This window comes from Epargyreus clarus, unplaced genomic scaffold (genome assembly GCF_041222505.1).
Source record: "Epargyreus clarus isolate Ecla_fem2 unplaced genomic scaffold, WU_Ecla_fem_2.2 ptg000024l, whole genome shotgun sequence".
NCBI classification, from domain to species: domain Eukaryota; kingdom Metazoa; phylum Arthropoda; class Insecta; order Lepidoptera; family Hesperiidae; genus Epargyreus; species Epargyreus clarus.
This window is the reverse complement of record NW_027332231.1, coordinates 4,379,537-4,393,525: the sequence shown is the minus strand read 5'-3', so window position 1 is coordinate 4,393,525 and position 13,989 is coordinate 4,379,537. Positions and strand designations below refer to the sequence as shown.

Here is a 13,989-nt window from a genome sequence, read left to right as displayed (position 1 = left end):
ATTCAAATTCAAATTCAAATCTCATTTATTCAAAATTGATTCATATAGAATACTTTTTGAAAGTCAACAAACTACCACCGCTTCGGAAGGTATTTCGCTATGGAGAAGAAGCGGCGCAAGAAACTCCATACGTGTGCAACACAACTCGGCGCTAGAGCGCGGCGTCAGGATTTTGTTCTAGCGCTGACGCCTAGCGCGGCGCTAAAATAGGCGGTCTGTTTGGACGGGCCTTTATAAATATACTTTTACAATACCCTATAAATGCTTTATACCAATTTTATTACACTTCTATAAATACATTCTTTCTTAATATGAGACGTTCGGTATATATTATAAGTAGTAATATATTTTTAATACACTATAAAATATTTGAGATATATTTCTATATCCACGTCAACAAAACATTTGACAGATAAACTGGAACATATGACATTTAGATTGATAACAAAATCAGCAGTGTCAATTTTTTACAACTCAAAACAAACTGCACTTTACAAACTGTAAAACGCAATCTTTTAAAGGATATTTGTATATACATATTGTTTAAGAGGTATTTTTATTGGAATACAATATCTTTTGGATTAGGTATACCTATGTTTAGGTATAGCTTTTCATCAGATGTTAAAGCATGAAGAATTGTTTTTAATTTAAAAATGCAGGCTGGCGAGATGAGTGGTTCAGAGAAAAGAAGTAAAATCCCAGCTGCGCCAACGCCGGCTGCTACTCCGGGCAATTTGTTGTCGAGTGTGGCTCCACCGACAGAATTGCCGAACTTTATTACAGCAGCGCCGACGCCTCCGAAGAGTTCTGCCCCAGAAGTGGTAAGCTGTAAACTATGGTTAGATAGATATAGCCAGAAAAAGCTACATTACTATTGCCAAGAAGGTAATTTTAACTGATCACTGAATCATGAGATATTTTGGAACAATACAGTTTTAACTAAAGCAGAAGCTTCTTCATAGCTTAACTAGCCCCTTGCGAGCTGAGTATTTAAGCTGTAAATGATGTAATTTGTAATTATTTTCACTATACTGAATAGAGTAAACGAATAAGGATTTCACTCAAATAAATGAAAACCCATGAAATCTCCTTAGTACACATTTAAAGCCAGGTGAAACCGCAGACCATAGCCTGTAAAAAATTTGATTATACGAAGATGAAAATGGAGAGTGACAGGTTATTATAATTACTGAGCTAATCGAAATTCTTCTTTTTCGTCGTTTCTTCATTTCTGAAGGTCGTGCTCGTTCTGGTAAGCCTCTGTGGATGATCTGACGAGCTGCTTCCATGCTACCCTGTCTTCCGCTTGTCTGAGAGCAGTTGTAACTGGAAGTCTCATTATTTCTTTTATAGAATCCGACCATCGGCTAGGTGATCGGCCTCTAGGTCTTCTTCCATCTACCTTGCCCACCACAACCAGCTTTTCAAGGTTGTCTTGCTGTCTTCGTGCTATGTGGCCAAAGTAGGTCAGAATGCGTTGGTAGCATAGCGTGGATAACCTGGTTTTAATTTTAAGCTGTTGGAGAATCGACTTGTTGGTTCTTTTAGCCGTCCACGGTATTCGTAACATTCTCCTCCAGCACCACATTTCGAAGGCATCGATCTTCCTTCTGTCTATAGCTCGGATCGTCCAGGACTCAGATGCGTATAAGAACACCGAGAAGACCAAAGTCCGTACAATTCTTATTTTGGTGGCATTGGACACATTTCTGCTCCTCCAGATCTTTGTGAGCTTACTCATTGCATCTTTGGCCATTTGAGTTCGTCGGCGTATCTCCTTTTCACATCCTCCCTGGTTGCTGATCATGGATCCAAGGTAGACAAACTCCTTTACCGTCTGCAGGTTTGATAAAAGGCCAGTCTGTGAAAGCTGCCCAGCTCTATCGACGAACATGACTTTGGTCTTCGCCCTGTTAATCGACAGCCCCACCAGCTTGCTCTCGATCTCCACTTTCCGAAACAAATCGGCCATCTCATCCTCTGATGCCGCAAATAGTGCGGTGTCATCTGCATATCTCAGGTTGCTGATCTTTTTGCCACCAATTGTGATGCCTCCATCCCAGCCATCCAATGCTCTTCTCATGATGTACTCTCCGTAGATGTTAAAAAGGAGAGGAGATAGAATACATCCCTGGCGCACTCCTTTTTCTGGTTTCAGGGGTCCCGAGATCACATCATTAATCCTGATCATCGATTCACCATCTTCGTACAGGCTTGCGATCAATGCTGTCAGATGTGTGGGAACTCCCATTTCCTGCAGGATGCGCCATAGGCAGTCCCATCGTACACAATCAAAAGCCTTTGTGTAATCAATGAAACAGATAAGCATCGGCACGTTGAACTCTCGACTCTTCTCTATCATCTGTCGCACATTCACTATTTGCTCTCTTGTGCCGCGACCTTTGACAAAGCCAGCTTGTTCACATGGTATTTGCCATTGCAGATAAGATTGCAGTCGCCCATTGATTACATGAAGCATTACCTTGCTGGCGTGAGATATGAGAGCCACTGTTCGGTAATTTGCGCACGATTTTGTAGATCCCTTCTTATGTATCGGAACTAATACGGACTGTTTCCAATCCGTTGGCCATTTGCCTGTACGCCACACTTGGTTACACAAATCTAGCAGAAGTTTCTCACCTATATCACCGAGGCATTTTAGCTCTTCAGCGAATATTGTGTCGACGCCGGCTGATTTGTTGTTCCTAAGTTTCCTTAAAGCATTTTGTACCTCGGATTTCAATATATCAGGTTCCAAGTTGTTCTGCTCGATCAATATATTTGCGCGTTCCCAGCTCCTGTTGTCAGCGTATAAACCTTCGCAGTAAGATCTCCACCTCTCAGTAACCAGATCTATCTCCGATATAAGGTTCCCATCTGCGTCATCAATGGTCCAGGTTTTTGGCCTTACGTCCCGGATGATATTTTTCACTTTTAAAAACAAGTCCCTTGTGTGCAGGTGTTGTGCGTGATTCTCAATATCCTGACAGATGGAGTTCAGGTATTGATTATAGTCTCTTCGACACAAGCGTTGTATTCGAGCTGAAAGCAGTTTGTAATCTTCGTGTACGGCGTCAGTTTTGCCTGCAAGTAGTGCCTTTCTTTCTTTTATGGCCTTCCATGTTTCTTCTGTGATCCATGCATTCCTCGGTGTGTCCGAGTTTACAGTCCGTATTTCGTTTCGTGCTGAGAGAATTAGGTCTTTGACTGCTGTCCAGTTCGTGTCTATGTTATCGTTAAGATTCAGAGAAATCTCAGCTATCTTTCTCTCAAAGCACTCTCTAAAACTAGGCAGGTCTCTTGGGTTCGGCCTTCTCTGAGGCCTTATAATTGTTCTGTGACACCGTTTCAGTTTTACAATCATTTCTGCCATCAAGAGTTTGTGGTCACTTCCGCAATCAGCTCCCGGGTATGTTTTGGTGTTACGAATACAGGATCTCCATCGCTTATCAATTGCAATGTAGTCGATTTGGTTTCTACATCGGTCACCGGGCATTATCCAAGTATATAGCCTCCTTGGGTGGTTTTCGAAGCATGTATTCATGATCGTGAGGGAGTTCTCAGTGCAGAATTGAAGCCACATCTCACCTCTGTCATTTCTCTCTCCTAAACCAAATTTTCCCACTACATCTCTTAAGTGGTCATCGAAACTTGTAGACCCAACCTTAGCATTTAAGTCACCCATCAGCACCGTTATTTCTCTCTTAGGAAAGCTTTTAAGTGTATCTTCGAGGTTTTGGTAGAACACGTCAATTTCATTTTCTGGCGATGCGGCTGTTGGTGCATATACTACTATTAGGTTCATGCGACATGGCTTCGTGTTTATTTTCATCGTAATGATGCGGTCGCTCACGGGGTTGTATCCCAAAATAGACTTGTTGATACGGGGTGATAAAGACAGAGCCACTCCGTTTCTGCTTTCCTTTTCTGGGCCGGAGAAATAGAGTGTGTGACCGAACGGTGTGCTATGGAATCCCGATCCTCTCATGTGGGTTTCTGTGAGACCTAGTATATCGGCATTATGCTCCAGTTGTTCTCTTTCTATGATTTCCAACTTGCCCGGTTGGATCATTCCTCTCACGTTCCATGTCCCCAATTTAATTTTCTTGCGCAGTTGTGGTTGCGTTACATGATGTGAGGTATTCGCGCCAGTAACATTCACTCCACACTGAGCCTGGCGTGTCACTGCAGTGAGGCCAGTAGCATACTTCACACCATGCGACCTGGACTCGACATGGCGCCGGGTGGTAGCCGGATCGCATGCCATCGTTCCATCCTTTACTTGACTTATCATTACGGGTTTCTTGGGAAAAATAGTGCAGTGGTTTCCCGTTGCCTTCTGCACCGCAGTGGTGTTAGTATTTTGTTCAGAGCGTCCTGCTGCCAACGCCCGACAATCCGGATTGAGTGACTTAGTCCGGACCCCCTTCTCCCATCTGCTTATCGACCTATATCTCCACCGGGGTTGGTTACCACAATCTTGACATAGGTTACTCGATGTAACAGGGTCCACCGCGAGTAGGATGGGAGTGGAGTTGGTGAGGAGAGGCTAAGTGACTATTCTTGACTTGTAGTCATGTGTTGCGCATCACTCACCCTTGAACCCCTAATCGAAATTGTACACTCTTAATTAACAGCCCAGAGTTCTTCAACCTATAGTGACAGGACCACCTCCTCCCAGCCAGCTACCTCCAGGTATGCAAGACCAAGGCCAGCAGAAGCTGGAGGCCACACCCCAAACCCCAGAGAAGTTTAGGTAACTTATGAAAATAACTTTAGTATAGTCTGTGCCAAACTTCTAGTCCGCTCCAAAGCTGTTACGCACAGGTGTAATCAGAGAGCCAATACTAACAAACACAACTACAAGCATATACTCAGTAACAACAGTAAGGGTACACTAACGAAGCTATGGACCTGCAGGCGAGGGCGGGCAGTGCAGGGTGCCAGGGAGTCACACCTTCGTCCCGCTAATGTCTATAATTTGCTATTGCGACGTGACTCATTTAAGTTAAGATTAAAACTACTAAATAGCATGGATTTCTGCAAAGGAACGCCTGATACAATTAACTCATTTCTATATTCGGAGAGGACTAGCAGTTTGGCGCGGACTCTAACAATTATATCTTCTACAATCTTGTTGAATAAATCAAGCAACTATTTGTAAACAATAAAAATAAATAAAATTAAATTTTAATTGAATAAATCAACATTAACTATGTATAGGAATGTTTAATTTTTCAGCCCTGCTATTCCATTATGTAAGGGTGAACCTACCCTACCTATAAGGTCACCTGAAGACTCTCAAACAACTCAGTCTCCGGAATCAATGTCTGATTTGACACCGGAGATGGATAGGATTGGTAAGTGACAACTTAGATAAAAACTATTAAAACTGCTTGCTCATTAACTAAACACAAATGAAATATTATGTTTCTTTATAAGTTAGAAATAACGAATTTTAATGTACCTACAGTCCACCTGATTGAAAATGATCACTGCCATCTATACATTTTTTTATACTTTTTGTAACTAAAAACATGGGACTTATACTTTTATTCTCTGTATATCAAAGATCATATTTATTATAGTTTTTTGTTAATGTTACAGTTAGATCACACTTTAATAATGTGCATATAAATGTATGCAGTTTCCAATAAATATTTGTGCATAGATTAATTTATTAACTTCCATGCCATCAGTACACACAATTATATCTATAACTTACACATGATAGAACTTACAGATGATACACCTAGTATGTGCCCCCGCCAAGTCAAGCCAAGAAAAATTATTATCTTTCAGGTGACATAATGCCAGGCAGTGGTCTGTTCACTTGGATGAAGGGTGCAGTGGCTAACGGAGGCATCTTGCAGCGAGTGGCTGAAAAGGCCAAGAGCTCTGTGGATTCCATGATCACCACGCTAGATCCACAGATGAAGGAGTATCTCAGTAAGTTACTTGAAATATTAATATCAGGAATGCAAACAATATATAATCAATGGCATGTCTTCATTGCCCAAATTGAATTAAAGGCAAAGAAATATTCAATTATATAAGTGTTTCAAAATTATATAATTAATATATCGAAAATATAAGGCTGTTGAATTAAATATGAGTAAATTATGATTTCTCAAAATTGTGCCTACAAATCTACATTGTGGTTTATGACTATAGTCTAAGCTGCTTTATATTAATGCATGTGTATTAAATTGAGCAAAATTTTCAAAATGATTTCAGGAAGTGGTGGAGATTTGTATGTGGTAGTTGCATCTGATAAGGAAGTGAAGGTGTCACCAGTCAGAGAAGCATTTCAGTCTGTGTTTGGGAAAGCCAATGTTATGTAAGTTTCTCGTCCATTATTATAACAGCTGTGTTTTGGACTGAAGTGTGTAGGACAAACAAGACTAATTAGTGTAACTGTAGTGCTAACACATGTTTTATTTTAGTAATATCTGAGTAAGAAGTAGCATGCACTACAAATCGACTGATTTTATTTTCGTAGAAAGTCTGACAAATCAATTGACTGTATTTCTGGTGATATTTATTTTGATCAACATTAATCTACATATATTTTGTCCGAAAGCTGAATCAGGATTTCAACTCGGAATTAAGTAGATACAGTATTATTTTTCATTTCTATTTCTTTATTAACAAAAATACTAATTATATTCCAGTGGTTGTGCAGCCCAAAGCGATGTGACAGCGGTACAACCGGTGGGCTACGCTGCAGCGTACGCGGCGGCGAAACAGCGTATCGCACACCTCCGGTCAACGAATGGGGAACTGAACAATAATATACCCGTTGTGGCAATTGAGAGCTTCTTGCAAGAGGCAGTGGCTGACAGGTCAGTAATAAATGAAAATATATTGATGTTTTATCATATTTATTTGAATCTTATGGGCGTCTTAGCTTAGAGCGTTTTCGCGCTTAATTCAAAATAAGTATAAAAATATGCTATTAATTTCGTTAGTACTGAATCTATTGCAGGAATAATACGATTTTTGGAATCAGTACACATGTACGTAGTTTACATTATAGGAGAAGTTTTCAAAATTTGTTATCATGCCAATTGAAGGAAGCCATTAAATGGCTTAAACGGCTGAAAATTCTGTCAGCCCTTTAATGGTTGTCATGGTGTAATTTACGCGGAACAATGCCGATCTAATTCTAGACATGACAAACAATAAAGTGTAACAAAAAGATTTTTTTTATTGCACTTTATTGACCAATAATAAAAGTGATACAATAGGCGGAATTAATTCTAAGCATTTTCTACCAGTCAACCTTAAGAATGTGCAGAAAATATAAAGGCGGCGCAAAATACATATCCATATTAAAGATAATTAACAAAAGAAAAAAAATAGAAGGTTACTTGATTTTAATACTTGATTTTAGTGTAACATTATCGCATTATTAATATCTTTATTATGTAACGGGTGCTCACGATTAACATTAACAAAATAAAACCACCGATTGTGAGTGCCAGTAATGCAATAAAATATATACTAAAATATATTATAGCATAAGATGCGAATACAAGGTCAGTTTATTAAAGACCCAAAGTCATTTTGGCAGTATATTAGGACAAAGAGAGGGTCTAGTAATAAACAGGTTATTGTATTCAATGGTCAACCTTTAACTGATGGCGAATGTGCAAAACAGTTTGCGGAGTTCTTTAAGTCTGTGTACAGCATCGAGCCTCCGCGACTTGATGTGCAGGCGGCGGGGGCGGCGGGCGCAGCGACTAGTGCCCGAGTGCATTTGGATAGCTTTAGGATTGAGGATATTAAAAGAGCGCTAAAACATCTCAAGCCAAAGAATTCAGTGGGTCCAGATGGCATATCCAGCGTTTCTTTTTAAAGATTGTAGTGGAGTACTAGCGGAACCATTACTTTATATATTCAACGTGTGTCTTAAATTAGGAGAATATCCGGTGCAGTGGAAAACCACCCGAGTCGTCCCAATTCCTAAGGGCAAACCTGGATCAGATATTCACGGTTATAGACCTGTGGCTGTACTGTCGACGGCGGCAAAGGTTTTTGAGTCCGCCATTCAGCGCAGCGTGCAGGCACAAGTGCGAGCACAACTATCGGACGCACAACATGGATTTAGCCCGGGGCGTAGCACTGCAACTAATCTTCTCAGCTTTATGGCGCAAGTCGTCCCTTCCATAGATTCTGGTAAGCAAGTGGATGTAGCTTACTTGGATTTCAGGAAAGCTTTCGATACAGTCGATAATGACGTTTTATTAAGAAAGCTTGCAAAATTCGGCTGTACGCCGCATCTCTTAAATTTTTTTGCCAACTATATGAGGGATAGACAACAATATGTTGATGTTAATGGTTTCCTATCTGAGCCATACTACACCAGGTCAGGGGTGAGCCAGGGCAGCAATTTGGGGCCTCTCGAGTTTATAATAATGATTAACGATTTGCCAGAAGTCGTTCAACATGGCACATGTTTGTTATTTGCGGACGACCTTAAATTGCTGCTCGAGGTTAAAGAAAGAAGGGACTGTGAACGACTACAAGACGACATAAATCGGATAACAGAGTGGAGCAGTGAAAACAAGCTCTATTTTAATATCTCCAAATGCTCGGTGATATCCTTTACTCGCGCACGCGCCGGCCTGCCTTACGAGTATCGTATGGGCTCCGAGCCGCTACAGAGAGTAACACAGGTACGTGATCTTGGCGTTACCATTACCCGTGAAGTTAGGTTTCGCGAACACATTATTAATGTTTGTAAGAAGGCGTACCGAAACCTAGGATTTGTTTTGAGGCAGTCGCGAGGCATGACTAACGTTACCGCAATCAAGGTGTTATATATGATTCACTGATCAGGAGTCATCTGGAACACAGTGCAGTCATATGGGCCCCTTATGAAGCAAAATATGTAAATGTTGGAGCGAGTTCAAAATAAATTTGCGAGGCATCTGTACAATAAATTATACGGTGTATATCCATACTACCCGTTAATGTACCCCACATTGTTCGTGTTAGGAATGGTGGGTTACAATCAACTCAGAGTACGCCGAGAGTTCGCACTAATCGCGTATTTAGTCAAATTGTTGCGCGGTGTAGCTCATAATCCGGAGGTACTGTGTCGCCTGGAGCTCTGTGCTCCAGAGGACTATGTGTGTAGACGCCGGCGCCCGCCCCTGCTGGCCGTGCCGACAGCCAGGACCGAGCTATTGGCTAAGTCACCTCTTACTCGAGCACTCTGTACACTCAACCAGGCGCATGAACAACTTGACGTATTTTCATGCAACTTGAGTGAATGTGAAAGTTGTGCTTCATATAATATGTTTAATGAAGTAGGAATGTAGGTAAGAATTTAGTTAAGTATTTAAAATAAGGCCTCTCTATCGTATTGGGTGTTTAGCCTGTAAGGATAGATGTAATGGTGTTTTAAGAATAAATAAATAAAATAAATAAATAAATAAATATTGTATATAAGTCAATATATACTAAAAATAAAATTCAGTACTAACGAAATTAATAGCATATTTTTATACTTATTTTGAATTAAGCGCGAAAACGCTCGCGGGTGTCATGCCGTCCGTTAGTGATGTCACATTTGAAAATCCCATGCAAAAGTTCAAGCAATTCAGTGACATACCCAAAAATGACTTCATTCACGTCCCGATTAGCGTTTCAGACAAGATGGCCCACTGCAGTATTTTATACTTTAATTTTATTGAAAATGTAATAAATCTTAAAGTTTTTTTTAAACTGGGTAAATTTGAGAATCTTTCAATATATTGTTTTTACTTAAATCATTTATTCTTTGATTTTTAAATACTGTCATCGTGCCAATTACAAGGCGGTGAGATATCTATACTTATCTATGAGTACATTTCGCCACTACGCTCGTGTTCAGGTGGTACGACGTGAGCCTGGTGGTGCTGTCGCAGCCGTCGCTGGGCATCGAGCTGCAGCTGCAGTCGCAGGGCACGCCCGTGGCGAGTGCGGCGGTGGCGGCCGCGCGCGCCGCCGCCACGCCCGACTATCCGCACGCGCAGACCGGCTTCGCTATCACCATCGGCTCCGTTATGGCGGACAGTCTGCAGGTGAGTGTCGCTACTGTATAATCTGCGCCGAACTGCTAGGCCGCTCTGAACTTGTTGCGAGTGTGCAGGTGAGTGTAGCTACTGTATAGTCCGCGTGAAACTGCTAGGCCGCTCTGAATATAGAAATAAATCGCGTCGCCATAGCTAATTGTATGACTACACCTGCTCGCAACAACTTTTTTTTTTAATATGGGAGTAGCAGACGAGCATGCAGTCCACCTGATGGTAAGCGGCTACAGCCGCCCATGGACATCCGTAATCAACCCCAGATAGGTTAGACATTCTTACCTGAAGTCGGCCACAGATGCGCCGCTTCCGCTGAAAACTAAGCTGGAACGCCTCGGAAAAGTATGTCTCGCCGCGCCCGGCGCCGCGACAGCCTACTATCCTCACGAACAGACCGGCTTCGCTATCACCATCGGCTCCGTTATGGCGAATAGTCTGCAGGTGAGTGTCGCTACTGTACAATCTGCGCCAAACTGCTAGGCCGCTCTGAAGTTGTTGCGCGCGCCCGACTATCCGCACGCGCAGACAGGCTATCACTATTGGTTCGGTTATGGTTGATAGTCTTCAGGTGAGTGCAGTGTAGCTTCGACCTAGCTTCCACAAAGTACCGGTGACAAACCAGCTCTTACTACCGATTAGGAAATTAGGTTAATAGAAAATTTTCTTTAATTTTGTATATTGTCAAAAATTGCTTATAGGTATAGTCCGCGTAATACTGCTAGTCCGCTCTGAATATAGAAATGAATCGCGTCGCCATAGTAAATTGTATAACTACACCTGCTCGCAACGCGGACTATACCATTTTAAAAATAAATAAGTTAAAATAGAGAAGTAAAATTGGGAAACACCACATTAATATCAACCAATTTAAGATTTTCCAGCAAACATTAAGACCATTTTTATCAGAATATTACAAAATGTTTTAATACTAAAAAGTATTTCCTGTTTGACATTAGCCTAAAATAGACAAAGTTCTTTTTTTCTGTAGATATAAAATGTGACTAAGATACGGTGAAATATAGTATGTCCTCTCCTTGTAAAGTCAGTAATTGCAGCTCACGGATCATTGCAGAACGGGATGTGGGTGTGAGTAAGCTTAATACAAGTACCTACTATAGAATCTTGTTTTAATCCAGGGTAATATTTTATTAACGTGTTATTTTTGTGTTAGGTACCCCACGCGCAATGGCAAGAAGCAACAACGGGTGTGTCGAGACGAGAGATCCTGCTACTAGCGGCGCGCTCTGTCGCCGGTTCCTACAAGAAGTTATTAGCAGTCTCCGCGGCTGAAACTTAATCTAACACTGAAATACGAGGACACATGACTTACTCTTGTATACTTACGACCTATATTATATAAAGGTTTTGTCTTTATTTTGATTCGCCATAATATGCGAAAGGTGAACAATGACAATGAAATATTTCTCATAATTTCAATGTGTATGTAAAAATTAACTACATATTAAAAGATTTATGTAAAACAAATTTAGTTCAAGTTTTGTGAACTAAAGTAAAAAACGGAGTTTGGATTTGTTAAAATAAAAAGACATTAATATAAAATATGCTAATAGTGTTGGAATAAACCAATTTAAAATTTATAATTTTTCTACATTGATAGCTAGAGGATAGTTCATTATTGTATGTTTTAATCTCATATGTATATTAAGAAACATCATAAATATCTATATTAAAGTTAGTTTTCCATTTCTTTTAATAAACTTTGTTTTAGGACGGCATATGTATATATCCTACGAAGCATCTACTTTTACATATTATTGTAAGTTTATTGTAATATAGTATAGATATATGTATATTATAAGATGTAAAATTATTTTAAAATAAAATATATCATGATGCAAACATCTCTACAATTATGTTTGACTTTTTTATATACATACAACTTTATAGATAAAATGATTGATATAGGGTTAGTAAATAAAATAATTGATTTACAAGCACTGGATCAAAAGATTACGGTCCTAAGGCGATGTAAACGTACTTACAAGGTTATAGACGCAAATACGTCATATCTTAACTAAAAATGTGTATGTGAATAGTAGTTACAAAATAAATAATTTTAAGGTGGTAGAACCCTTTGTGGTTCGACTCCAGCGGCACCACCGCCACACCTATTTCTACCTAATAACAGCAGTGTTAGGCGTTGCTGTGTTCTGTTTTGAAGGGGGTGGTAAGGGAGACAGACTTTTCCGAGGCGTTCCAGCTTACACCTCAGGGGTAGCGGCGCATCTGTGGCCGACCTCAGGTAGGAATATCTAATCCTATCTGAGGTTGATTACAGATGTCCATGGGCGGCAGTAGCCACTTACCATTAGGTGGACTGCATGCTTGTCTGCTACTCCTATATTATAAAAAAAAATGTTTTTATAACCAGATTACTTTTCAATCTGCGATCTAAAAAATAAAAATGCTGCTTTATTTCATTTTCCTCCATGAGAATAAATAAAATATGTTTTAGATTACCACACTTTTTTAAGATTACTTAGACTCCACAATTTATTTTAATGATTTAAATGGTATTTTTTCACAAAACAGGTAGGTATTTATTTGTTAAGTATCTCATACAATTTATAAAATATTTAATACTTTTTGGAACTACACAACAAATAGCAACACTTAATATTTTTTTTATGTCTACATGTAGGTACATAATACATATAATACATTTAAATTTTATATTGCTGTAATTTAAATACAGGTGCTTAGTGCGTCATTCCTGGTTAGTTTAAGCAAGTTTTAAAAATATCCATACTGATAAATAATGTCACAAAATTGAAACAATAATTAAAAAAAATTAGTTTGACATATTTTGGTTACGAATAGAACCATCTTGTTCCTTAATTTGTTCCTAATTCAAAAATAATCATGTCCTACGAAAGGAGTTTGAAAAAAAGTGAAAATTGAATCTTCAGAATAAGATTTTAAAAAATAGACTGCGTCTGATTCGTTTTTTGAGGGAATTTGAAAAGTATAGTCCGTTTAGGAATTTATAGGTTTACAAATTTAGTACTTGAAATACTACGTCACATTTATCTTACCTAGTTGTAACCGCTATGTGGAATTTTTGCTTATCGTTGCCTACCGCCAATCAACTCATTATGATGGATTTATTACAATATTGAGAAATAAAAAATAAATGAAATTATACCTAACTACAGTTTTCATATGTTTGTTTGTAGCTGCATCTATATACTTTTAAGGGCTAGTAACCAATGTCAATTTTTATCGTCTTATGAGTGTTTATTAAACATCTTTGACGACCTGCGTGGCGGAGCCGTCACCATATCGTAGAGGATTTGCATTCAAAAAGTGCTCTTTAAAGAACCTATTTTGAATTAAAAAAGTATTTGATTTGATATATCGTAACCTTTATATAATGGCAGCAGTGATGATGTTTAGGTTGGTATATATTTTTTATAATGACTAATATGAAAATAACAAAGACGCATGTAATCTACCTTATGGTAAGTGGCCACTATCGCCCATAGACATCTGTAATTAACTTTAAATAAGATTGGAGCCCTACCTGAGGTTGGACATAAGTGCACCCCTGAAAAGTAAGATGAAACGCCTCGTATAAGTCCACGAACGGTTCTAATCAAATCAAATCAATACTCTTTATTGTACCCAATAAAAGAAGATACATATAAAAATAAATAAGTAATTTAAAAGACAATACAAAAGGCGGTCTTATCGCTAACCAGCGATCTCTTGCCAGACAACCTTTAGGTGAGGAGTTATAGTAGGGATGAATAGAAAAATAGGTAGGGTTCAATATACAATTTTAGGACGAAGATGGCATAAACATGCAGGAATAAATAAAATATAGCATAAACTAAGCACCAGTAAAAGAAGGAGACTAAAATAGAATGAAAGAGATAATTGAAAAAAA

The 13,989-nt window shown here is 39.2% G+C and overlaps 1 protein-coding gene across 1 annotated transcript; it reads left to right on the top strand.

Moving 5' to 3' along the window:
* The first annotated feature begins 398 nt into the window (after window positions 1-398).
* Window positions 399-11,950, top strand: LOC140752190 (protein PRRC1). Its single transcript, XM_073086402.1, has 9 exons — window positions 399-550; window positions 660-821; window positions 4,638-4,756; window positions 5,242-5,360; window positions 5,803-5,949; window positions 6,238-6,340; window positions 6,675-6,845; window positions 9,884-10,073; window positions 11,251-11,950. Exons 2-9 carry the CDS (start codon window positions 669-671, stop codon window positions 11,374-11,376), a joined length of 1,128 nt encoding a protein of 375 aa, XP_072942503.1. The 5' UTR covers window positions 399-550; window positions 660-668; the 3' UTR covers window positions 11,377-11,950.
* The last annotated feature ends 2,039 nt before the right edge of the window (window positions 11,951-13,989 follow it).